This window comes from Opisthocomus hoazin, chromosome 4, assembly GCF_030867145.1.
Source record: "Opisthocomus hoazin isolate bOpiHoa1 chromosome 4, bOpiHoa1.hap1, whole genome shotgun sequence".
Lineage (NCBI taxonomy): Eukaryota > Metazoa > Chordata > Aves > Opisthocomiformes > Opisthocomidae > Opisthocomus > Opisthocomus hoazin.
The window spans coordinates 43,056,458-43,083,358 of NC_134417.1; the positions used below are offsets into that span (position 1 = coordinate 43,056,458).

A 26,901-nucleotide genomic window follows, 5' to 3' on the forward strand; every position below is an offset into this window, starting at 1 on the left:
TTAAAAATAATGAGCATGAGGTGTTATTTGACAGAGAATTGGGGTGGGGATGGAGGGGCTCCATTGTTAAGCCCCACTGACAACCCTGTAGTGAAATACCTCATGCTTAACATAGCCAAAGGTGAGAGGAAAATCAAATCTCCAAATCCAGAAAACTGTCTTCTAGAGACTTACAGGTAGCATTTCGATTTCTTTGGTATCTTCACAACAATCTCTTTTTGTAGCACAGCAAAACTTTTCCTTCCATCAGCTTGTATCATTTCATCTTGACCCTTAACAATGCTGTTCAAAATTTTCCATACAAAGCTGATGATGCTGTTGAGATGCGGGGATTTAACAGCAACGCGCTAAGGGTCGGATGATTTGGGTTTATGTCTTTCCATATAATGCCACCTAGCGTGCATTATACAGAAACTGCCAGGCAGCCTTGGATAGTTCTATTCCTTACGTTTGGGAATTGCAAGTACACCGCAAAGTTTTGTTTGCTTCAAAGCAACAAGAACAAGTGTTTCAACATGGCCATATGACAACACGGGAAAACAGCAAAGCACCAGGCAAATTGTTTTCACTGGATCTACACCTATTTCTGTACTAGATCATGAACTCCTTTCCTGCTTATGGAAATGAGTATTTGCTGGAAACCACTAATGAAAAATTTACTAATAGAATACGAAATGCTCCTTCACTAGTAAAATATAACTAGTGTCAGCAAGAGGCTGAATAGAGAAGAAAGTCAGTTTTCTTACCTAAATAAGAAACTCCATTTGCTCCTATCTACCACCTGTCCTTGTGCTCTTCCACCTTGACCTGCTGCCTGTCCTTTCCTTCATAGGCTGCGGGGTTCACATCACCCCTTTTTGTCTCCAACACTGGACACTGGCACATAAGCACCTGCCTTGATTCCTCTGCTCAGATGGGTCATCCTATGGATGATCCTACCCGCTCCTAAGACCTAACTCCCCACTACAGCCAGCCTGTGCCAACATTGTCAAACCCACCTGACCTGCTACGTCTTCTCTTGTTCCTTTTAAAGATCCTTTCTACCCATCACAAATGTCTATATTTCATCCAGCTCTCCAGACCCACTGGAAATCACCTTCTTCATTAACTCCCCTCCTGACCTTTATACTTCTCCCCGCACCCAAGCAGGAGGGAAAAAAATTAGTTCCCTTCACCTTTAAATTCTTCTTCTGAACTCTGCTTCCCTGCCTGTACAGCTAAAGCTGCTTGTCTTTTTTCCTTCCTTTTACTACCATTGCTCTTTTGTTTCGGCTAATTGTTAAGCCCTTTCAACTTGAATTCTGTTTGTCTTGCACCACCCAAAATGTGATGATTTATGACTTCATGCTGTCAAAATCCTATGGCCTTTCTTCCATGCTCCCTCCTCTTCCTAAACTCACTTGGTAAGCACCATGTTTCCTCAGCCATCCCTCAGCCTTCCTTCCACCTTGTCCTGGCTCTTGCTCCTCTCTGACCACTTTGGCACCTTCCCTTTCTAAATGTTTTTCATCCCCCTGGTAGCTGCCCCACAGCAACAGAGCTGTTACTGCCGACGCGCTTTTCTCCTGCCAGCAACACGTGCTGCTTTTTTCTGTTCCCAGTCTCAGCATGGGTCGTGGTAACACCTGCCGCACACTTTACTCCAGTGCCACTGCATCGCAGCAGCGGTTTAAGCCTAACCAGGCGACGCTGCACTGCACCGGGCAAGGAGCCATCTTATCATGCTGGATGAGGGGGGCGAGTTTAAACCATGCTGAGTAGATTCAAGAGACTGTTCGGGTATGCAGACTAAAGGTAGAAAATACCCAAAAGCTACATAAGTCTTGCAGAGCAATGAAGTGGTTTCGGATGACGATGAAGTCTTACCTATCCCTTCACCTTCACAGCACAGCGCTCGGAGTCCAATGTGCAGCTGGTCAGGATGGCGGACACTGAGAGCTGACATTGCTGTCCCTGCACTTGGCTGGTTCTGCACGTCAGGCTCCAGGTCCTCAACCAAGGAGCATTCACGATACCCACACACACTTCATTTAGAGTGATTTGCCTGTCCTTCCACCCATATGAACTCAACATCTCCTTTTGTATACAGTCACACCAGAAGAGACGACAAGGAAACTAGGAAATCCTTCGTAGGAAACACAAAGCAGAGAAGCCAGGGCTGTGCGGGCCCTTCTCCACACGGACAGCACTGTCGCTAATCCTTACGCTGACTCCACAGTCGTCGTGTGTGTGCCCCCCCCAGTATGCGACACACGCTCACCATCACGCACTGAAAAGCGGGCAGACCGACAGCAAACCCCGGTCAGCAGGAGCTCGGCCACGGGAGCCACCTACCCCGTGACGCCCCGCGCTCCTGGACGCCCATCTGCAGAGTGAGCCCCGCCCGGCAGGTGTTACTGGGAGAGAGCGGAGGTTACTGGAGGCCAGAGAACAGAAGTTACCTGAGGCGCACAGAGGTCAGACGATAACTGATGTCAGAAGACAGGAGTTACTCTGGTGTGAAGGCTACCTCAGGTCTCAGGGCAGATGTTGCGCCAGGTGAAAGGTTACCCCCAGTCTCAGGTTACTCGAGGTGAAACCTGCCTTTGGACTAAGTCTCACCAGCGTCCCCACGGGAAGCCAGAACCACAGTTCCAACGCATTTCCGACACCCGGACGCTCTCGGTTGCCGACATGCCCGACCCAGGCCCACAAGCACGGGCCCAGAGCAGCTGGGCTGGAGGGCCCGCACCCGCCTGCCAGCCCGGGGCCTGCAGGCACGCTGCCCGCCCTGCCTGCCCAGCCACTGTTTGGGACCGGCTGCCCTCACACCCACCAACGCGCCAGCAGCTTGCCGGCACGGAGAACGGCACTCCAGCCCCCAGGAGCGCTGTAATGCAGTCAGACGTCGCCACAGAGAACTGCTGAATGGACTGAAGGTGACTGAGTCGAAGGAATTGTTTGCAGCGATTTGTGATGAAGACTCGGTGCCCATTTCGCAATGGCAGGCATCTCTTCACTTTCATGCTTGATAGTAGAAAGTTTTTCTTCACACCTTGTTAATAAAATTGGTTTCCAGCTTCTCCCAAGGATTGAGAAACATCACTCCATTTTATTAAAAAAAAAAAAAAAAGACACAACTGATACACAGTTGTTACCAGCAGGGACTACCACACTCAGGGGACTTAGACACAAGACTTAAGTCATCACTCAAAATTAACACCAACTGCATGCTTGCCAGTAAGACTTACTCTAGCTCCAAATTTAAGTTCAAACCAGAAAAATCTCAACCTGAGTACAAACTTTTTGGGTATTTATCCAAACAAAAGCTAAGGGAAAGTACTTAGAATGGTTGGGAAAAGAAAGTCAAAATTTATTTTTTTTTAATCTAGCTGTATTTTACTGTCATGACAAACAGGATGTCAACTTTTTTAAAATAATAAACTGTGACCATTTCAAATGTAACTTTCTAAAGTCATAATAAATCTAAAAAGCTAGCAGGTGGCTAATGCTAGTCAAAAGCAACAACAAAAAAAGCACCCCAAACTCTCCCCATAAACAACATAAAGCAATTTTGAGTGTTGCTCTGCTGTAATAGCTCATCTTTTTTTTTTTAACATAGCGAATTCTTGAAAATTCAGGTAGCTTCATCCAATAATATAAAACCAAACCACGCAACCACTCAGCCTCAGTCAATTTTTAATGTTCTGCCAGGATAAATACGTCCCAGAAAACAGGTTCTGAAATGCAAGTCACTTCAGAACCAAAGACAGTTTAGTAACAAACAAGTACATCTGCTAACAAACAAAAAAAAAAAAAAAAAAAAAAAAAGCTTTCTAAAGAATTTTCTTGTCATTTTCAGCTACCTGGCAACAGGCAATGTCACATCAGAACATCAAGGCCCAAACACTGCCTCAAGGTCCTTTGAAACGGCAAAGGACTACTTTCACTGTCATTCAGACTAGATCCCACAGATCAGCCCTAAAAACACTCAGAATTACCCTACATCCTATTAGGGACGATAGTGAAAGAACCATCATTAGCTGGCAGCATCAAACTAGTGGTTCAGGAAAGACGACACTTTTTCATATGGGCTGAAACCACATTAAAAAGGAAAAAAAAAAATTAGGAAAGACCTACTAACCCGGCAATAATTTGGTATTTCACTGATGATCCGTAATTAGTTTGCTTCATAAGATTTGCTTTTCTCATTAATTGCATTGAAAGCTTTTGCGCAAGACAAAAATAAATGCTTGACTTAAAAGCCTCCGAAAGGACATGATTGTAAATTCTTGTCTTCACACAGCAATTGCAATAAGCATGGTATTATACAGCCTTTTTCTGGAAAAAAACCCCTATTTTTTTAAAAAAAGTCAACTTCTTTGTAGTGCTGATACACTGGCCATTTATCTGCTGGGAGAAGTTAACTGCCTTTACAAGCCTTCAACTGTTTCGCGCGGCATACCCATGCTGCTGCGCATCATGAGAAACCCAGCCTAACGAGCTCATACAAACAAACTTTGAATCGACGTTTCTGAAGGCAGAAGGACCTTACCATTTCCTCCTCATACAACCAAAGGGAAAAACACTCCATTAGCTTTGGAAATAAACACAACCACCAGGATTTAAACCCAGCTGTCATTACAGAGCAGCAGCTGTACCACAAAGCACCTGTGTATACACAGGCTACCGTTCCACACGGTAGCTGATCCACTCCATCACAGCAGAAGCTTCCTTGGGGGTCCATAACTTCTTTCCATCCTTTCCAAAATAACACTTGCCTGAAGCCAAAGGACTGAAGAGAAAAGCCACGAACTCAGGTTTTCTAACTGTTTTTTTTTAATAAACTATAGAAGAACAAGGTAACATTTCAACCAAAGTCATGACAGCTGCATGCTTAAAAGCATATACACACGTCTCTGGATTTTTCTGTTCTCTTTAGAAGAAAAAAAGGAGAAAAACCATCATGTGAATGCATAGATTTCTATACATATTCAAATAATAGCACACTAAATCAAGCAAAAAATGTTTTAAGAGTGATTCCAGGTCTACGAAATTTTAAAAAGGAAGTTTCAGTTCTAGGAATCTTTATGCTGAACAAGTTCCATTTTCATACAGCATTAAAATAAGTTTTATAAATTGAGGCACTAGAAACAAAACTTACACAATAGCTCAAATGCATCTAATGTACGAACTGAAAAACCTACAGGCCATAAGCGTACAAGAACTTTAGAACTTAAAAGGTTGCATTAGATTTGTACTTGCTCACATTGACACAGTGAAATCAGTGGAAAACTACTGTTTTTCCAGTAGCGAGTAAAATCAGGTTCCGATTGTTGGTTCCAAACAGTTATCTTCCCAGCTTTTTTCTCATGGTCCTTGCTTGCCTCTTATGTATTATCATTGGGGAAAAAAAATCCGAGAGGTTCCTGTGCCACCCCATTCAGCAAGGTGTAAAAAGAAATGCAAAGCACCCGTCCTTGTGCACAGCTGTATCTATGGTGCCATATTCCCTTACTTCATCCCGTTCCCCAACATCACTGAGCTTCTACAGGGTTAATAAATTTGTTTAGAATTAGGCATTCATGTTCTACAAGGGATGCTTATTTTTATCTTTTGATCCGTATTTTCTGTGGGGGTCAGGCAGTACTGAAGACTAGCGGTCTTAAAGTAATCAGAGTGATCACATAGCAAGAATAACTTGAGACAGAAAGGAGCTCGTACAGATACGTATGCTGCTTTCTTTACGAGGAAGAGTACTCAAGATCCAGTGAGGTTTCCACCTAGATGCTACAGTAACTGGCACCCTCTAAGGCCCTACCATTAAAATATACCTCAATATTTTAATCAGGCACTTAAATAGAAAAACGAAGCAGTAACACTTAACATAGGTATTGTGACAGCTATTCTGTAAGGCCAGAACATCTTGTATAAAGCACTCAGGAAATTAAATGTCCCACAGAACCAAGTAACTCATGTCAAGGGCTAAAGGAATGAAGAGTCCCTCACTAGACAAGCATGTTTAAAAAAAAAAAAAAAAAAAAGACTGAAAGATGCCTAGCATATATTTGGTAGAAGCCGTTAACCACGAACATATATTCTTCACTATCTAATGCAAAATGTAGTGCAAGGCTATTCATCCCTTGAGAAGACGGATCCAAAAGTAAACATTCAATGTGCTTTAATTTAAAAGACAGGATTTTTTTCTCCCCACAAAAAAAGTTACTCCACTTATAACAAGCTCCCTGAGGGAATACATTAATTTTTTTTCAAGGGAAAAAAGCAGTCATTTAAAAACAAAATCTGAAAAGCTCCAACAATCACTAGTTGCCCTGTTTTGAGCCACAACACATTTCTGATCAACATTTCTTTGGAAAACATAGGTTAGATCAACCAGTCACTGGTCCTGTAAGACGGACCCTGATCTTCCTTCTTTTAAGGAGTATTCTGGAGATGAGAGTAACCATTCTTATAAAATGGTAATGAACATATTCTAGTCCAATGCACTTCAAAGTTACAGGAAAACTCTACCTGCAAGACTTCAACTACCAACATTTAAATGGTTATTTGTAGATTCTGTCACAAAAATACAGAATCAAGGAAACGAGGTGGAAATTCAGCTGTAAGGCTAAACACTTGAGAAGTTATCTTTATGTTACTCAAGTCAAGGGACAAATAAAAGAATCTAGACACACAAAATGCACTTATACGGCAATGAGAATGCCAAGTGTTTAAACCATTCTTCAGTAATTTATTTTTTTTTACTGATGATTTACAAGGCCTTGATTATTAGACAAAATAGCATATTTTAACTAAACTCAAAACCATACAAACCAGGAGAGCATAGAAGGAAATGCTATATGGTTCCGTAGAATATATCACATCCAGTGCACCTTCTGCTTCACTTTTCTTATCTGAACCCATTTGTTACTTGCAGTACTTTTGCAAAGAAGTATTTTGCTTTAGCCAACATGTAGTGTACAGTTTCAGACCACTGAATTAGGCTCCAATTCTGGAATTAGTCTACAGTCTAAACCACTGCAGCAGATCTCTTGAAGTGTTTAGTGTAATCAAAAACTGATCTAGACATTTTTGAGCAGTTAACAATAAACAGGAGTTATAGACTGCATACAGTTCAGTGCGGTACATTAACTGAAGCTAAAAGTTTTAGTATGCTTATTGCCAATTTCTCCCAAATTTTAACAAGCAGAACTTCTTTGCAGATACATTATTGCTGAGGGTAGTAAGGCTGTTGAGGAAAAGGGTATCCAGGTTGTTGAGGTGCTGGATATGGTGCTTGTCCAGGGTTTTGATACACAGGCGAGGGTGCATATGGCAGATTATACTGACCATACATGTATGGATTATAGCCCATTGGCATTGGCATCTGGCAATACCTGTGTGGAAGATGGGAAAAGAATAGTTGTAAAACACTGATGATGTTAATTTGAAAATTACAACTCATTAATAGGTACAAAAAGACATGTAATCACCACAAATGGTTTCCTTTCATTCTCCTTTTTGCGCAGCAGAAAGTGTGGTAACTTTCAAGGATCAAACGTGGAAAAACTTAAAATGCGTGGAACAGAAATGCAGACAGAAGGTGGAGTAAAGGCAAACTTGCTGGAACTGGACTGATCTAAATTGATTCTCTTATATTTAATATCATTGTACATATTTTAACATTTGCTAAGCTCGCTACTGAAGGAGCGAGCAGCTGTCTTCAATTCCTCTTGATGACTCCAGAAAGATGGAAAAAAGCAGAGGAAAGCACGCCACTCAACTGGATTTTTTCTTCTGTATTTTTCATCATCTTTAGCAAGATACCAAGATTTGAAAAATGATATATGCCAACTTTTTAGAGATAAACAATACCAACTGATTATGGTTGGCAATAGTCCATAAACCACAGTTAAGGAACTGCAGTCTTATCTCCTTTCTCCTCTAAAAAAGCCAAACTACAAAAACCTAAAACGAACCCTCCCACAAATGGTACCAGCAAACAATTGCAAAAAGAATGACATGATTAAAACTAAAAAAATCATCTTGCCTCAAACACTAAACATATCTTCAGTTTTAACAGTAACTGATTTAAAAACATCACGTGCAATAAACAAGTGCATTTAGATAACGGATAACAAAGAACTGCTTAAGTACTCCCATAGCTTACCCTGGGTAACCTGGATAAGTTGGGTAAGGAGGTCCCTGTGCCTGTGAAGGCGCAGTGCTTGCTGCAGGTGCACTGGCTCCTGGAGTAGGAGCAGGAGCAGCAGCGGCAGCAGCAGCAGGAGGAGCTGCAGCTGTTCCAGAAGGTGCTGATGCAGAAGAGGAACTGCTTGCTGCAGAAATCACTGGTGGCGGTGGGCGTGCTGGTGGCTGTGGTTTAGTTCCCTAACAAGAGAAAGTGAATCAAGCTTGAGCTTCTTTCTGGAACTCTTGGAATCGAAAGCTGTGGCTGATCTTCCCCCCCCCCCCCCCCCCCCCCCCCCCGACCCCATCTTAAATGGACATTCTATATATACTCTGTACAGACAATAATGCAAAGCACCTAAAAAGCAGTAAACTTTCCATATCAAATCTATAAATTATGAACATCAATAGTACATAATACATGTCTCTGCCAAGTTTTTAGACTTTGCCCTCTATTCACGTCAACTCATTTCCAAATACATCAATATGTATGGCTTTTCATGGCATCAAATATATTAAGGAATGACACTACAGATCAGTTTGGAGTTCCAAAGTATGGACCTTCTATTCTCAACCCACTAATTCCGTAGCATATATTTACCACCATGGTTCTGGGTGCCGGGGTAGGAGTTGGCGATGCAGCAGGCTTACTTCCTCCAGCTGATGTCGTCTGATACGTAGGCAAAGGAATAGAGGGGGCACTGGGTTCCCTAGCAATACTTTGCTGCAAATCTCTATTAAAAACAAACAAGCAAACATACAGCTTAGTTTAAGAATTGTTTGTTATACACTTCAGCAAGCTAAGCTAAAAAGATGAAACAGACTAAATCTAGTATTTCAAGCATGATCACTGAGCTAGCTCAGACTATATCTGGAGTCCATACCACTTTCACAGAAATAACCCTCTAGCAAACCCTCCAACTCTTACATTTATTTTCTAATAATGTCTTTATGTTCCAACTCAATACTGGGTATAGATCACTGAATTAGCCAAACGCTTTGGGATCAGAAATTATAGAACAGTGAGAACATTTAGCAACTTAGAAGCTTTGCTGAGAACCTAAGGAAATCTCAAGGCTACAGTAAAGGATAAAAGTATATTTCAGTAATTCTGACATGTAAAGAGATGCTCAAATACAGAAGATGCTTGCAGATTGCTCTAAATTAAGTAACATTGTACGCAAATACCATACATCAGAGAAACAGAGAGAGAGAAAAAAGAGAGAGATAGAAAAGAGAAAAAAAAAGAAAAAAAAATCCACTAGATAGTCTACAGTATCATTTATATCTAGGTGAACATAGCTATCAAAAAAAACCTGGCAAAAGTCTCAACATCTCAGCACATGAGCTTTCAAGTTTTCTACTTTGTTACCTCTACTGTTAGAGAAGTAGTCTTGGTAAGACACTTTAGCATTTTACTTCAGCAAGATACAAGGAGGCTTTGATGTGTTGTACTACAAGCTGCCGTTAAACAGCATAATTTTATTCTCGGCTTATCATGAAAACTTCATGGAAGCAGTTCTAAGTTACACACTCAGAGGAATGCAGTGCATTTCTCAATGCAAAGATTCAATATTTGAGACCAGGCAGATTCTTCAGAGATACTTTAGGAAACATTTAAAATTTCAGACAATTTTGAATAAAAATGATAGGTGAGCAATACATAACAGCTAGAACTTGATACCTGCGATTCTGAAACAGAAGACAGAGGAGACTGACAAAGGTATACAGTCTATAGTCAACAACAAATTGCAGGCTCCTATCATACAGCATGCAAAGATAAGCTCCAAAGGAGAACAAAACTGGCAACTTTTGTAGAAACTTAGTAGAAAAAACAAGACAAAGAGAAACTCCAAGAAAACTGTCCTCACAGTAAAAAGGAATGATGGAGAAAAAGCTGGAAATACTGTCTTGATGTTCTGTTACACATTCGTATGTATATCTCAAACTGTTCACTGCAGACAGTGCAGTAACTATTTAACACCATATTATACTGAAACTAAAAGAACCAAAACTTAACATCTTAGAAGATGACATAAGAGATGGAAGTAACAATTTTCGTCTTAAAATTACACTGCAAAGACCAGTGGCTTACAGAACAGTGGTACCATTCCGAGTGAAGTATATTTTGACCACAAAGTGAGTAAACACATTTAAATGTGAAGCTTAAAACACTACTAAAACTGATCCTCCAATGGACATTATGTGGGGAAAAAAATTCTCTCTAGTTCTAAATGAGAAACCATCTCAAAAAATTCATTTTCACTCAGTGAAAATGCAGCCCCCCGTCGATATTTTTACCATAGTAGCTTGGGGGGGGGGGGGCAAACCACATTTTATTCACTCAAACCATGGGTTGGGTGCACTGAGAAATACATTTTGTAGACATATACTACAAATATCCCAAATCTGATCGCTGCCCCTAACCTTGACAGGATTTCATGTCAGTGAACAGTTAACATTTAACATATTATGGCAAGATTCATCTGAATATTATATCAATACTAAGCCTACAGCTCTAGCACTGAATGTTAACATACTAGAGATGTGAGATATTCAGACCTAAGCCTGTGTGATTTGCTAAAGAATAATGATTAAAAGGCAAGCCTTTTCAGTTACGCTTTCCTCTTGAGATACTAAAAAAATCACAGCTGAATCATACTATACTAGCCTGATCACATCTGGAGAACAATGACAACATCAGAAACTTTCCTTCACATGAAGGACAAAATCTATTTCTCTCTCCAGAAGTGTAGGCAACCCACATATCTAAACAATGACAAAGTATCAGACCAGATCAGACTACGGAGCAGACATGGAATACCAACATTTTTCCCCTGCTGACAGTGGGCACATGAAAGGCAATCCTATGCTGAAACGTTTATTTAATTTCTCAAACCAAAACGACAACAGGAGCAAGATGCAGAAATCAGAAGTTCCTCACAGGAAAGAATAAAACAAAATGATTAAACAGACACATGCCAAAAAGAACTGAGAGCAAAATTATAAAATTAAACAGATTCATGCTGAACTGTATATAGGCACAGCAGAGCAGACTTCAAAGTAGATTCTTCCATTTATTTCTCCTATCAACTTTCATAGTTTTTCAGAGAGGGAAGAGTGGGGTTATCATTAGAGGGGGGAAGGCGAGGTTAGCATTAAGGCAAAGAAGAGGTGATAGTCCTAATACACCTATTCTCCCTTGCTCATTTCATCAAGTATCATAATAAACCTGTCCTCAAAGATTAATTTCTGATAAATATTTAACTTTCTATGAAGCTTAAACAAAATATTGAAATCTTACTTGAGCAGTTCATCTCTTTCAGTCTTGCGAGCAAAGACAATGTCACTGCATTTATTTTGAAATTTCAGCAAGATTTCTGTCAGCTCATTGTAAAACTAGTGAAGAAAAAACCCAACAAGTTCAGTCAATACTTTCAGACTCCATGTTAGCATATTGCTACATATTGATCCAATTATAGGCATCGCATTAATTACAGTGCCCAGAACTTGCCATTCCAGTAAAGTCTGCTAGTGCATTTTATTCTGCTTTTCAAAAACTATTACTCAGCTCTTGTCCACCCCTGTAATAGCATACAATTTTGTTGTTATGTTTCTGTGTTTGTTTTTTTTTAATATATATGTGTGTGTATAAATTTAAAATAGTTTAAGACAAGCAGAAAATGTATTACCACCAGAACAAAACTAGATCGCTTCTGGTGATTAACTGTTTATTTTTTAAAAGATTTTTTTTTTTTTTTAATTTTACTGCCTTCAGTCAGTTCCATGCATTTCATTCGTATAGACATTTCAGAGTTTTATTTTCTTTCCTCTAGTGAGCTATCAGCAAATCAGCAAAAAGTACTTAACACAGAATCAGTACGACACCTTCCAGATCAAAAAAAAGTAAGCTAAATAAAGCTCTCCTCACGTATGCAGCGGCAGTATATGAAACACAAGTTTGATAAGGTGATTAAATACCATGGGAGAACAGATGAAAGAATTCTTCAGATAAAATGGCTCATCTGGGTACTTCAGCATCAGTTACTCAACTGTAATTAACATCCTTTCCTACTTTAATATAAAGCAATGCTCAGAAAAGCTTACTTTTCAGATAGGAACAAAGGAGCTTTTCACAATTGTCTGAATAATCAAACTTCAAGCAACCCACTGTCCTTACTTCAGTAGTAAAATCCTCATAAATGTACCTCTCATCTAGCATGTCTGCAAGGTTTATTATGATTTGAGTCATGTCTCACTGTGTAAATAAAAATAAGTTCTTTCAAACCCTGAAGTGTTATCATACCTTTGTACCTTCTTTTAAATTGGCTACAAGTTCCACGAAGTTGTCATTTGCTACAGCTAAATTCTTCAAAACTTCTTCTCTTAAATTAGATTCATTGTTTGATTGTTTCATCTTCGAAAATTCCTGATGTGCATTCTTAAAAGAGGGGAAAAAAATATGCAATGAAAACAATGCAACCTAGTTTCGTACAAGATTCTGCATCTTTATGTTTTTTCCTCTTACTCCTTGCATGTTTGTCCTTTTCCCAATGCCTGCCTTTCCTCACCTTCTGCACTGTACTTCCTGATACTTGCTATCTGCCAAGTGCAGTGGCTATTTCAGAACTATACATTCATTAACTCACTGGCAGTAGGTATCAGCTAATTCACAAGTTCATACTGCAGACTCAGAGGCTACACTAATCTGGCTCTCTCCTGTACTACCCTCCACTGAAACTCATAAAATCACATTGAATTCTAAGAAGTGCCACCTCAAATTTGGTTGATGCTGACAAGCTATTAAAAGGACAGGAAAGTGGAAAACTTACAGAAGGATCATCTACATGTCATTTTATTTGGGGGAAAAAAAACCAAAGCAAGCAAACCTAGAAAGACTACTTCAGCTGCCAAAAGCAGCCAAACTTGAACTCCAACACATTCAAACATCAAAGTAGTATCTATCAAGGTTTTTAAAGTATATTATGGTAAAAGATATCTGAACATAAAATCCCTGATAAACATTAGGAAACCATTTTTTCCCTTTTGGAAAAGTCTTATTCTTGCAATCCAAGTTGCAGTCAGAAGTTGCAAATAATCCTGTGCACAAAGAGGCCTCATCATTACTCAAGCCACTGCTGTCACTTATCAAAACATTAAAACTTCCTCTTTCGCCAGATGTTTCAAATATCCATCTCCAGCGTTACTTACAAATTAAGCCTGAATTTATAAATAAACTTTGGTAAATTCTCATTAATTTTTAATTCGATGAGCTTTGCACATGCTGGACATCAAGCACATTGTAAATAGCAATTAGGAATAAACCACAATGTACTTCAGAGACCCAAAACGTCTTCTAGTAGACAGCAAGGACAGGTCTCCTGTCACCCCAGAAAGAAGTATTAAAATGGGATGAGGGGAAAAATCAAAACCAAAAACTTCTTAACATACCAGTTAAGCTTCTTTCAAAGGCAAAATCATCTGCACAATTGGGCCAAGAAAAGGTCGAAGAGAATTTACACTGGAGATCTGGGAGATTCTGCTAAAATTCACATTTTTTTCCAGTGAACACAAAAAACACCCCTGTATGTTTCAGTAATCAGAGGCATAAAGAAGTATCAACTGGCGTATGACAGAGTAACTAGCAAAACTGAGTAGAAAGCAAAGTGATATTTCTAAAGCACTGGAGAGATACAGGAATTGTTAGTCCTTACTTTAAAAGGAAGGAAGACATGCAAGGTGTTGTACCTGAATGTTTTTGAGATGTTCTTCCTGCTTTTTTAGGGACTCTTGCACTTTCTGTGTGTAACTTCCATAAATTCTGTCCAACTCCGTCACAGAAATAGCCTCCTCATTTATAGCACCATCCTGTGCAAGTGCAGTCAGGAATTTGCTTGTCATGTCAAAATTTACAGATTTCAGGTCGTTTTCCAGTTGTTCTCTCTCCTTCTTAACTTCATCCAGATTGGCCAGCAAAGTTCTTAAGACATTAACAACCTAGGCAATAAAAAGTGTCAGAAGTTAGCATGTTTAGAGGAATTATTGGAGAAGTATAATCTATTACTTGTTTTTCCATCTTGCACTCCTCACCGATGCTGGCGACACTACTGCAGGAGTATTTGTTTATAAATGTGTTTAAGATGACAAACCAGGACAAAATGCAATGAAACAGAGATCTTCTAGCATTTCTGAAGCTATATTCTTCTCTGAAGATTTTCTTCCAGTAACACTGAATTACCACAAAGATTTTTAAACTTTTTTTAAAAACTGTTATCTTCCAATAGAATATTCTAAAAACAGCAGTCAAAACCACTGAATTCAAATTACTCCTATGAGAAAAACAATCATATTGCTATATACGAGCCATGACTTTCTTGAAAAGCAAATTGGTGTAATTGCCTAATACTTTAAAACACTGGGCCATGTCATTTACGTTGCCTAATTGCCCCAAAAACCTGAGCACTACACCACCCTATATAACAAAAATATTCATCAAGGATTGCTTCTTTTATAACAGTCAACCAGTCTTGCCATCCATGGCGATCGAACTTGCTCACACTAAGTGTAACAAACTGTACTCAAGCAGATATACAAAAAAAAATAAAATTTCTTTTCCAAATGTTAGTTGCCTCTTGTATCAACTGCGATAGAAACAAGAGCAGCTAAGGACCACCTTCCACATCAATTCATGTAGGTTTATTTTGTTTGATTAATAGCACTTCTATTCAAAATGGAGACAAATATCAATGCTTTACCTCACTTCCTTGTAATGTTTTTGCTGGGTTGGCAGAAGGAATGGCTGCGTTGAGTTCTGACTCTGGCTTACACAGAAGGGCAATCGTATCCCGGTGAGACTGATAGCGCTCTTTAACTTGGCCATCTGCTTGCACAGCTTTATTCAAAATATTATGGTAGTTGGCTCCCTCTGGTGGTGGGAGAGGAAAAAAGGATGCTTACATAATTTCAAAACTTCCTTTTATTCAAGTCTTGCACCAGAGCATTTTTCATGCTTTTCAGCAAGTCTTCATACATTTTTATGAGCCTGCACATTATGAAGTTATTAAGACTTGTATATTAAACTTAAGCTTCCAAGTTATGTTTTAAATAGTGCATAAACCAGGTACCTGTATTAATTCTCCAGAGAAGCATACAAAAGTACGTGAATGCACACTGCTTTGAGCTACTTCCCATATTTAAACCCCTGCAACTTTGCCAGACTAAGACAGTGGTATCAGTCCCTTGTTAGCTTCAAAACAACACATATTAAGTGCACAGAAAACATGCTATAGCAATGGCCCTAAGTAGTTTGGCTAACTGCTGGGGAAAACAAAACAAAACAAAACACCAAATCAAAGAGAAAATAACATCTTGATGGGCAATACAAAGAAAAATACATTAAAGTATTTAAGAGGTAACTGCAACCAGATTCTTAGGAGGGCAGACATTTTTCATCACATATGCTTTCTGAAACTTTAGCATGCACGTGCACTCCAGCGGTGCAAAAGCAGCCGCAAACTCCCTGCTATCACACCACCTCTCAACCCCAAATAACAGTCGAGATTGCAATAAAGATATTTTGGCATAATCTCTCCTAAACTGAAATTTGTATCTTTAAAGACAGTATCAGAGCATTGAAAACTACTTAAAGTTACAGTATGGAAATGGACATTTTAGCGCATTCCCAGAATCCAAAGCACAAAACTGGAACTTTACCTGCCCTTAAAGGTTTATAGAGTTCATTGGATGGTGTTCTCTGCCAGCGTTCTTTGAATTTTGTTCGCAGGTCATTGTCTGTAGTTTCTTCTTCATCTAATAATCTTAATGACTACAAGAGTAAAATGTTACATGCATTATAAGCTGTTCTAAACATGGAATAGCTACAAAATACACAGCTAGTGTAGAAAATACAAATAATGCTTACACATTCTTTATAAATTTAATTTGGCAAATAAAAAGAGGCACAAAAGGCATAAATCACCCAAATTTATTTATAATGCTCCCCACACACACCCCAACAATTTTAAAAACAAAATACTTGTAAGGGACCACCCACATGTGATAGCACAGTTTTTGTATGAACTCAACACTTTAAAAATATGACATTTTAAGCACTATTAGTGTCACAAGCATTTTTGGATAATCATGCACTTTTTCTATGGCCATTTGAAGAGAAAGAGTTCAGTGGTGGTATTTTTTAAGAATGTTTTAGTGTTAGAGGTTGCTGAGCTTACTTCATCTAGAATTTCTTTGTTCCTTTGTAGCAGTTCAGGCAGATCTTTGATCAGCTGATCAACAGTCTGAATTCCTCCCTGTTCAATCACAGATTTAGACTTGTTCAAAATAGACTGAGGAACAGTATCACCAGACACATCTTCGATAGCAGCAGGAAGATTGAGGGAAGCCAACACACTGGAAAAGTCAACATGTTAAATAGCAGCTTGTTTGCAGTATTAGATGGTTTTCACAGAATCACAGAATCACAGAATAGTAGGGGTTGGAAGGGACCTCTGTGGGTCATCTAGTCCAACCCCCCTGCCGAAGCAGGGTCACCTACAGCAGGCTGCACAGGACCTTGTCCAGGCGGGTCTTGAATATCTCCAGAGAAGGAGACCCCACAACCTCCCTGGGCAGCCTGTTCCAGTGCTCCGTCACCCTCAGAGGGAAGAAGTTCTTCCTCATGTTCAGACGGAACTTCCTGTTTTATCCCATAAATAATACTGCTTTCCAAACAAACAATCACACAGTCAATTATAAATGGAAACAGGGTATAATGTAGTCCTGGACAGAAATTTCAAATTGAAAACTCTAAACTTACTCCTAGTGTATACCTCGCCAAAAATAGGTTTCAAAGCTCTTAAAAAGCTAAATAAACCCTAGTCTTTCAGTACTTGTAAAATACGGCAAATATTTTCAGTAATAACTATCTAGTAGGTAAATAACCAACTGTCTTGAATTATATTCATATCTTTCAGCTTGACATAATATTTTTTATTATTATTTATTTTAAAGAACAAAATTTTGGTGGAAAAAATAACAGGAATTCAGTCACTGGTACAATTAATCTGACCACTGGAATGTGAAAATCCTTCTAGATTATTGGTACTGGAACATTTTCTGAGCAAGTCTCAGCCTCATAAAAGATGAAGAAAGAGTGAAGAAAATTAAGTACTATTTGCTCTTAATATACTTTCAGTCTTTACATCTGCAGAAAAGTAGTTCTAAATACTCCTGCTACGGCTTAAGTTTGCCAGCCTATCATACAGTAATAAAACACCACTGCTGACATCTGGATGTCTGCAGACTGCAAGGCAACTGGTGTTTATAGGCTGCTCCATAATTCCTCTTGAGACATTTAACGAAAAGCCATACTCACCCATTTGCCAGATTTGTGGCTTCTCTCATCTGGGCTATTAACCTGTTTACTAGATCTGCCTTCCTCTGGTTATAAACACTCACAGATTGCTGAACTTGCAATGGAACCATCTTCTCAAATAGGTCTGCAATTAAAGTAGTAAAAAATACGTTGCACTATGAAGGTAAAAAGACACAAACATCTTACAGCTTTCGTACAGGTTGCACTACAGAGACTGATCTAAACAGTTTAAGATATTCTCCACCACTCCCCAAGATATCTTAAAAAAACATTAAATCTATTTCTACAGGTCTTTAGATTAGATTTCAGTTTTTATTTCTAAATCAATTCAAGTCTTAATTTAAAGGCATTCTATTTAAAACTATTGTAGGATTACAAATCAGATTTAATTATGACTTCAATTCTAATTCTGCTTTTTTAAAGGAAGAAAATGAGAAAGGGAAGAGAATCATTCTTCAGAACTCCCCTGTACAGCCAACAAACTGAAATTTTTCAGATTTATGGAAGACCAACAACTAGGCTAGTTAAGATTGTACAATTTGATACTCTTCCCTTATATTAGTGTTCCTTCTGAAATTAAAAAGTTTGATTTAATACAGAAAATCCAGTTACTGAGAAAATCTTTAAGAGGAGGGCACATTTCAGGTAATGATTTTCAACCTGTGGTTTATTCTTCCAGTACTTTTTATCATCAAGCAGAACAAACTGGAAAAGACAAACGGCACTTTCAAAAACACTGCTGTACACTTCATACGATTCAAAAGAAAACGTTTACTTTTTCATGGTACAAATGAACTTTGGTGGCCACACGCTTCACAGGGCAACGATTACCTTGTGCGCTCCACACTTCGCTTACCAGTGAATTTCTGACTGAGAGGAACAACAACTGGAGTAGCCTTCACAAGACTGGCTTTTCCAATGGACTCCAAATCTTTCAGGTCAGGAACCCGGTCATGGTAAATGAAGTCATTGTCTTTTTTGGCAGCTGTAAGTGCACGGTTGATTTTGTCAACCAGATCTTTAACATTTATATATTCATCGTAACGAGATGCCACTGTTTTCACCAAGTCTGCTGCATGCTAAAAAAAAAATAAAAATACAGTTAAAATTAAAATGACTTGTCTTTCTCCCTTTCATATATACCTAGGAAAACAGATGAGCTTCCCCATTAGCCAAGTAACTACTGCTGGTGCGTATGATCAATATTATTACTTCCTTAAGAAAATATTCTCCCCTCTTATGTACCAAAAAGGAAAAAATAGATTTTTACTCATTAGTTTAGGGCGGGCATGGGGTGGGTACACAACACCAAACAAAACAGTAGCCAAGTTAATATCTCACAATAGCTTCAATATGACTCCCCAAAATCTAAAAGAAGTAATCGTGAGTTAGAGGCAGTAACGCTTCGAACACCCATAGCATAGCACCTCTCCTCATGCACTCTTCTATCACTTTGAGAGGGAAGTTATCATCACTGCAGTCCAGGAACCTTCTGGATTGCTTATGCCCTACTATGTTGTCCTGCCAACAGATATCAGGGTGGCTGAAGTCCCCCATGAGGGCCATGGCTTCTGAACGTAAGGCTGCTCCTACCTGCCTACAGAGGGCCTTGCCCACTTGGTCTTCCTGGTCGAGTGGCCTGTAGCAGACCCCCACTATAATGTCACCAGTCCCTGCCCTGCCTTTAATCCTGCTCCTGACTGAGCACTCAGTCAGCTCTCTGTCCATCTCCAGTTGGATCTCCATGCACTCCAGCCATCATTGACACACAGGGCGACACCCCCTCCTCATCTCCCCTGCCTGTCCTTCCCAAAACATTTATAATTTAAAATTAAAAATTTAAAATTTAATCCATCTTTGTTCTAGCTTTTACAAAGGAAAATAAAAAGAGTACTAATTTATAGCAATTAAAGTACTTTTCAAAAACTCATCAAAAAGGATACTAAACCTCTAATTTTGATTAATTATTGAATTAATATTTTAATAACTATGGAGAACGGGATTTAAGTTTCATCTTTCTAAATGTATTAAATAATAAGAGACAGGATTTTAACTTCTGACTACATGCTGTTCATGAAGCAGTGCTAAAGTAATAACGGAGTATTTCCCCTCAGGCTTCATTAAAACAAAACCAATAAACATACACACCAAAACTTTAACTACTCAGCATAAAAGGATACTTCCTGTACCACAACATGAAGAAAAATCATGGACACAAGCTAATTTACTATACAACTTAACAATGATAGTAAATTTGATATAGTCAGATCTGTCAAGGATGAGCACTAAAAGACATTAATATTCTATTGCAGCAGAGTCCTGGAAAAGGAGGCCTGCTAGGCAGATTTGAAACTGCAGAATAAAAAACAGATACACCTTCATCTATCACCTAGTAACATAGTCATAATACAACAAGTTGCTATTAGAAGTTCATACAGGCACTTCATTGTCATGCAAGCACACAAAAAAAGTTTTAAGCCCCATCCCGCTCCAAGTCAATAAATGCATAATGGTAACTTTCAAAATGTCAACATGACAGTCTTACATAAGTCTCTCAACTCTCCTGTGTATCAATATATAGATTTTGCACATGGATCCTACAAAGGCAGGCAAAGTGGCACCTTTCCCACCCTCCAGGACCAGGGGACTTTAAGAAAGTAGTTATTTTCAGCCTTTTTTTCCCCCCACCTTACTTAAAACGACCTTACTCATTACAGCATATATACCCAAGTCCCTCTAGAAATCACATATAAAGGCAAAAAACTATAAAGGCTAAAAATGCAACTGTTTTTATGTTTTTCAAAAATTATTCCAATTTAAATCAGGATTGCAGGAAAGGAGTTAGGTATAGATTAGGCAGAATTTTAATGTTTTGGGAGTTTTCTTAAATAATATTACTTAGGAAGTTTTATTAACAAGTCTGCTTTATTAGCTACACTAAGATAAGAAGCCTATGCAAAGGTAAAGATACAGACTTAACACGTCAAGCAGTATCAAACTGCCCAAAAAACATTAACATACACCTTTATAAGAGCTAGAGATACCACTCATCTTTGCAGCTGCTAATAACTTGATTCATGTGATAAACATTCTCTTTAAATTTTGAATATATTTCATTCTTAGTTATTTGAATTTTAGAACTCTGAGCTAGCTTTTTGGGATTTAAAGTTTTCCCACATTTTTCAGAGAAGAAACAAAGTTACCCACCTGCAACCTCCCAATTTCTTCACCAAATTTCTTCTGCTGTTTTGCCAGGATAGATTGATGATATTCTGCATTGGCCTGCATAATGCAGTGCTTTGCAGCCAGAACAGGAAACACCTCCTGGAAATAAAAATACTGACCAGGGGAAAGTCCAACCACATTAACCACCACAGACAACATGGGATGCAGGAAGAAAAAGGAAGAAGAAAAGGAAATTAGAATCACCCAATTAATGGTTTAGATAGGTTAAAACATTAGAGGTAAATGTCAGAGACCACGTGACTTTGCATGGATTGAATCCAGTCTTTTTCTAATCTGTTGTTGCAAAATTCTTAGTGTCCGTTATTTTAGATGACCTACAATTTAAATTCAAGCCATGAAGTCACAACATTTACTCTGAAGATTAGAAATGCATGCACATGTTAGAAAGCATAGTTTCAAGAACACACCCAAATGCCCTCAAGACAAAGCCAAGCCAAAGCATTCTTAAAAGAAGGGGAAGGGGGGAAAGACAGTCCTTTTTCTATTTTTTCCTCCAATTTAACAAAGCGGTTACACTTAAAACACCAGCAGGCCTATCAAGAAAGTAACTCTAAAATCATGAAAGCAAAGAACAAATAAAGAGGACCAATAGCTACTGACATGGAAAGCAATTTAAACATCATTTTTAGACTTTCATATGAATGCACTTATCTTTGCAGGAGTACCAACCAAGACATGAAGAAAACATTATGCTGCAGCCCACAGTATAAGCATGGTCTTTGATCAACGATTTGGCCTTACTGTTTTATTTCTTAAATCAAGGAGCACTGGAAAACCAGAGTTATATTTTAAAGACCTCAGTATATATAGACCTGCTTCTTCATATTTGCACAAATTTGCTGCCCCCACCAGAGATGAAAAGAAAAAAAAAAAAAGAGGGTAAATTTGGATGAAAAAGCCATCTGGGAGGCCTTGCAACTGGCATCTGACCCATCAAGTCAACCTCTATTTCACACTCCCATACGAGTAACTGTTCTCAGAGCTGGTGTTAACTCAAGGAACCAGCAAACCTTATTCTGTTCTTTCAGATAATCAACTGACAGACTGCTGTGCAGCTGGAACTGAGAGCAGATATATGGCTTAGAAAGGTCCACAACAACAAAAGACAAAGCAGTAACTTTATTATCCTCATTGCCTCTCAGAAATCGATTATAAACATAATACCTAAGTGAGAAATTGGCCCAGTCTGTAAAGTGCCACAGAATGTGTGGGAGGAAATATGCACATACATAAAAGAATCTATCAAGTTGTAGCCAAGCAAGATATCAATTTAACTTTAAAAAAAAAATTTTTCCAAAAATGTATATAGAAGTGAACTCACTGGCCTACAAAGGCATGTGTCACTTACTGCTTAAGCATAAAAATGAATACTTTTACTTTATAGGAAATAGCCCTTACCCATACAGTTCCTATCATCACGAAGATTCTATTCTACATTAAAAAAAGGGGCGGGGGGGGGGAGTTACCTGATTTCCACCCCCCCCCCAAAGGAATAAAAGTACCTTTAGCAATTGCTTTGGTAATTATGTGACTAAGATTGCACATGAAGGTACAGGACCAGACATCAACTACTTCCATTTATCACTGGTAAATATATTTTTAGTAAAATTTCCAGTGTATTTTTAGTAAATCTAGTAGATTTCACATTTTATTTGTAACAAGAAAGACTACTGCAAGCTGGAATAGTTATTTCGGAGATTTGAAACTATCAATGAATGAAAAATAACTGCAAATTAGCAATAAGGAATGCTTCCCAGAGACATTCAAGAAAAAAGCACTATGGAAGACAATTTCCTACTTGGCTAGACATAAGTTTCAAGAGTCCAACAACATCACAAGTAAAGAAATCTTATCCAACTTCTGTATTTGTAACACTGCACAAAAGGTCTTCTACTATTTTACGATTTGAACATAATTGATACTTTTGATACGCTGAACACCTGCTCATTTTTAAGTACTTGTTATACAGTATATATTCAAAGAGCATGAAAAAAAGATCCTTCTGCATCTTTCAAAACCAACAGCACTCAGAATGAATAGTCAAAACTAAATCGAGATAATTTAAAAGTATCAAGACTGTTTTGGGCTGGAGGAAGAGGAGAAGGCAGGCAGAAGGACAGAGGATACACACACACTGACTTCCAGTCATGTTTTGCATTAACAGGTAAGTGAACAGTACCACCGTATTCATGCTGTCAACATAAGAGCAAATTTCACATTAAAACTTTGAGACTAGAAGCCAATTAAGCCCCATTAGAAAGTGTTAGTTTGAAAAACAGATTTAGTAAGGCATTAGAGTACTAAGAAGGCATCCCTAAATGCTATCATAAACATTTCAAGTTCACTTTAAATGAAATCTGTTACAAGTAAACACACTGTGTGTAGTTAGACTTCACTTATTTAAAAAACCCACACTATTTTTTTCCTCCTAGATTCTTCACTGTTTCTCAAACTACAGGTTGATTTCCCTGAAACGTGGGAATATGTCAGATTTTCCTGAGGATACATTTTAAGTGTATTTCATCAAGTACATTGTAAACAATAACAGCTGTTCACAATAACAGCAGATCCCAGATTATTTCCATGAGAGTTACTAACCTTGGGCAAAGTATCTTTATATTGACATTGTTTGTAAGCATCACCATAGTAATCTGCAGCCTGATTAGCTAGTTTAGCTATGATGCCATCTTTCATTTTATCTGGAAGGGGAGAAAAAAACAAAACAATTATGATTATCATCAGTTTTTACAAGTGAACAGGTAAATTACTTCATCTTCAGACAGCAACAACTGCATTCTAAGGGTACAGCTTTACATTATAGCTCAAAAGTGGGACCCCATTCTTCCTTCTTGACATCCAACTGCAGTTTCCAGATTTTCTACTTCAATGACGACACTGAAGGTTCAGTCAGCTGTACAAGAAATCTTCTGGCACCTGCTGGCATTTATGCAGGATTAAGCGTGATGCTTTACCTCAGACAAATGGCAAACTGCCAATAAAAGCCACAGTCCCACTCCAACTCTGGCAGATGGTTCCCAGCCCTTCCCTTGTGCCAGCACAAGCATTTGTGGAGACAGTCTAAGAATTTACTTGAAATCTAGTTAGCAAAAAAAAGTTACATTTCAGCAGGATCTGTTCTCTATCCCAACTCCATGTCAGGACTCTCAAAAATTTGCAGGGGTGCAACAGAAGAGAAGGGACTGGCCCTTTCCATGGCAGTCCACACCACTGTTAGCTTACAGCGAGTACAGAAACACCATTCCTATAAGTAAACAACCACAGCTCCTCCAAGTGGCATCGACTACTTCATATCAGAGCCGCATGTGTCTAGTGGCAGTGGTATTCCCTGCCTCACGTCCTCACCCTGTTCCTGAAGCCAAAACTGTTAAAATAGGAACGTGCTGAATGTATCGTTACTTCCTTTTATAATCATACCTCTGGCCTGCACTGGCAAGTCAGCCTTCCAAGAGAAGGCAGGCAATCACTGCAAACTTTGGCTGTCCACTCTGAATAGCTGCCCTTACAAACAAGTATCCTCTGACTCAGGTGATTTTTATGTACTGCCAGATTGATAAGCATCAGCAGGGGGACATGGGGAGATTAGGAAGTCTGCAGAGTATGCTTAACTGCCAAAATTAAATCAAAAGAATTCCCAAGTGGGCTGCTCATTCCAGTGTATTCACACATCTACCTACAACATTTCAAGCATGAGCTATGATGTAATATACTTACCTTCTATGAGGTAAATGCATTTAAGGTATGCCAGAAAGATCTTTTCACTGTGGAACAGGATTAAGATGACATAGAGAAAGGACCTTATGAGATCTAGCAAATTCTTTGCTAAAATGTTTCTGTCCAGTGCACTAAATAATTAACAAAACCAAAACGAGCAAAATCTAAATAGATTGTCCTTCTAGCTCCACCTAGCGTGTGGTAGTTGCACCTTCCTTCATAGAGCCTGAGCTCTACGAAAAGAAAAAATAAAACAAACAAAAATATTGGCATATTAACAACATTTCCCTTAACAAAGGATATGTTAGAGGAGACGCCTTCATCCAAACAGAGAGCTCAGAATAGATCTTTCCTCATCAAAATCTTTAGTTTTCACTCACATAATCTTAAAATATTGCAGCTACAATGCAAGCCTTGAGATGGAATAGTGAACACACACAGACTTAAAGAAAACATTAGGAAAAGCTCAGAAACTGGAGAGCTGATCTGTAGTTATGCAGTGCAGTTCGAGCTGACTGAACAATTTTTTTTTGCCAAACACTTCTGCTTTCTTTTAACTCATTAATAACTCAGTTCTATCAGAAATAATATTATCAGCTAGTAAACTACTAAATGGACTCTCACATGAGAGAAAAAACAGAAAATTGCAAGTCAATGCACCAAGAAGCTAAACTTGAGTTTTGAGATCAAACTTTGAGGCACTGCCACTTTAAAAATAAGTTTCTGAAGTTAATCAAGTTGTCAAACATGATTCTTGACAAAATGTCTTTCCTGCCAGGGAAAAGAACCTCTACATCTGGCAAAGCCTACAGCCTCCATAGTCAGTTGATTAGTAACCTTACTGTCCTTCTAACACTGGCAGACTTGTGGTCTTGGGAGTAGTCACAAAAAAATCTTCAGTCCATGAGGCACATGTGGGTTTTGGATTGGTGTTGCTTTGTCTTTTTCATGTTTTTGCATAAGAAGAAATCAAGAAGGTGACAGAAAGACCTATTTCCCATGCAAAATGAGGTAAGCGTCTACTCCTGCTCTGAAGAAAAGTTTCAGGTATTTTGTTACACAAATTTGTTTCAAAGCAATGTCCAAATAGCCAGAGACTAAAATACTGCTACCAACTTGATAAAGAACATAAACACAATTTATCAGTTGGCCGAAGGACAATAGTTTCTTGTTGAGATTCTCCTAAAGGCAGTAAGACTGCAAGAATTTTCAGGGATCATCCCTGTGAAGAGAATAAACATCCCACTTAGGATAACCCCTGTCGTCTTCCACTGTATTCCAAACAATGAGGGGAGAGGAAGCAGCTGGTGGGCAATCACATGTGACCTCTATGTCCTTAGTTCTACTTTTAGATATTTGTAATTTCTTGGTGCACAACTTCTTGTAAATACAGAGAGAAGAGCAGAATAGCAAATAGTAAGAGATCTTGTACTGAAGATAGTACTGTGCCACAGAAAAATTCTTTTAAGCATACGTACTTTAATAGTTTTATTCAAATATGCAGCCTCTGAATCAGTATTTCACAATCAGCCTTTAACAGTAAGGGACATAATTTTTTGTTCCACCTGCAGGATTTCACTTTCCTAGATAAACTGAGCATTCTCAAAGTTAGACTTGCTCAAAGAGTTCCTCTTAAAATTTGGAGAAATCACACAGAATTTATTTCCCTTAAACTCTTAGGAAATTTCCTTTGTTTCCTAGCACAGTCATTTATTTCTAAATTCTCATTAAATCATTCTCCGAAAAAGGAGGAAGGAAGTAGTGATAAAACACCTATGCACCATTTCCAGTACTCTTCGTTCTTGTCAAGAAAGTCTTTTGTTCTCAAGGGGGAAAAGGAAAAAATATAAACCAACAAAAACCTTTGTAAAGATGAAGACTAATGGTTTTGGACATAAAAAGAAAGGCAAATAGGATAACTGAATTGTCAGGTGAACCTTAGACAAATTCTTAAGTGGCATCTGTAGTTTGTGCTTAATGACCTGCAGAGGGTCAAATGGAGAAATCAGTAAAGGCAAAAACATAAGCTTCTGAAAGGCCCTTTACAAGCTCTTAGTAACTTAAAACACCTGTAAGGTTTTGTGGAAGTTGCAATGAGCATATAAATATACAAGCCCAAAATTAAGATATACCTCTTGTTGCTTTCAAGAAAAAGACTTCTTGGGCTTGAGCTAACATAATAAGACTGAGAGTTCCAACTGTGTCTGGAGAGATGTCCACTGTAGGTTCTCGATTCAAGGCTGACAAGACAGTGTCTTTAATGTGTTGGAACGCACCACTTGCAAACTAAGCAAAACAAAATAATATATTATCATTCATGTTTTCAAACAGACTTTTTCTCTCACAAATACAATATATAGAACAATTTTTTAAAATACTAG

The 26,901-nt window shown here is 38.5% G+C and overlaps 2 protein-coding genes across 5 annotated transcripts in view; both read right to left on the reverse strand.

The window, feature by feature from the left end:
* Nucleotides 1-26,901, reverse strand: part of FBXL2 (F-box and leucine rich repeat protein 2) — a 520,918-nt gene that overhangs the window by 187,151 nt on the left and 306,866 nt on the right. The window lies entirely within an intron of this gene.
* The window catches only part of PDCD6IP (programmed cell death 6 interacting protein), a 34,751-nt gene continuing 12,645 nt past the window's right edge, over nucleotides 4,796-26,901 (reverse strand). Inside the window, exons 5-18 of one of the 4 annotated variants that reach the window (XM_075418709.1) lie at nucleotides 26,653-26,806; nucleotides 23,387-23,487; nucleotides 20,750-20,866; nucleotides 18,399-18,621; nucleotides 17,543-17,666; nucleotides 16,401-16,578; nucleotides 15,883-15,994; nucleotides 14,925-15,094; nucleotides 13,918-14,166; nucleotides 12,476-12,610; nucleotides 11,474-11,568; nucleotides 8,774-8,903; nucleotides 8,150-8,370; nucleotides 4,796-7,376 (exon numbers count right to left, since the gene is read on the reverse strand). In XM_075418709.1, coding sequence (XP_075274824.1) covers nucleotides 7,208-7,376; nucleotides 8,150-8,370; nucleotides 8,774-8,903; nucleotides 11,474-11,568; nucleotides 12,476-12,610; nucleotides 13,918-14,166; nucleotides 14,925-15,094; nucleotides 15,883-15,994; nucleotides 16,401-16,578; nucleotides 17,543-17,666; nucleotides 18,399-18,621; nucleotides 20,750-20,866; nucleotides 23,387-23,487; nucleotides 26,653-26,806 — 2,178 coding nt within the window. In that variant the 3' untranslated portion in view covers nucleotides 4,796-7,207. Of the gene's footprint in view, nucleotides 7,377-8,149; nucleotides 8,371-8,770; nucleotides 8,904-11,473; nucleotides 11,569-12,475; nucleotides 12,611-13,917; nucleotides 14,167-14,924; nucleotides 15,095-15,882; nucleotides 15,995-16,400; nucleotides 16,579-17,542; nucleotides 17,667-18,398; nucleotides 18,622-20,749; nucleotides 20,882-23,386; nucleotides 23,488-26,652; nucleotides 26,807-26,901 lie in introns of all 4 variants that reach the window. The other 3 variants (XM_075418708.1, XM_075418706.1, XM_075418705.1) reach the window with 3 other exon arrangements.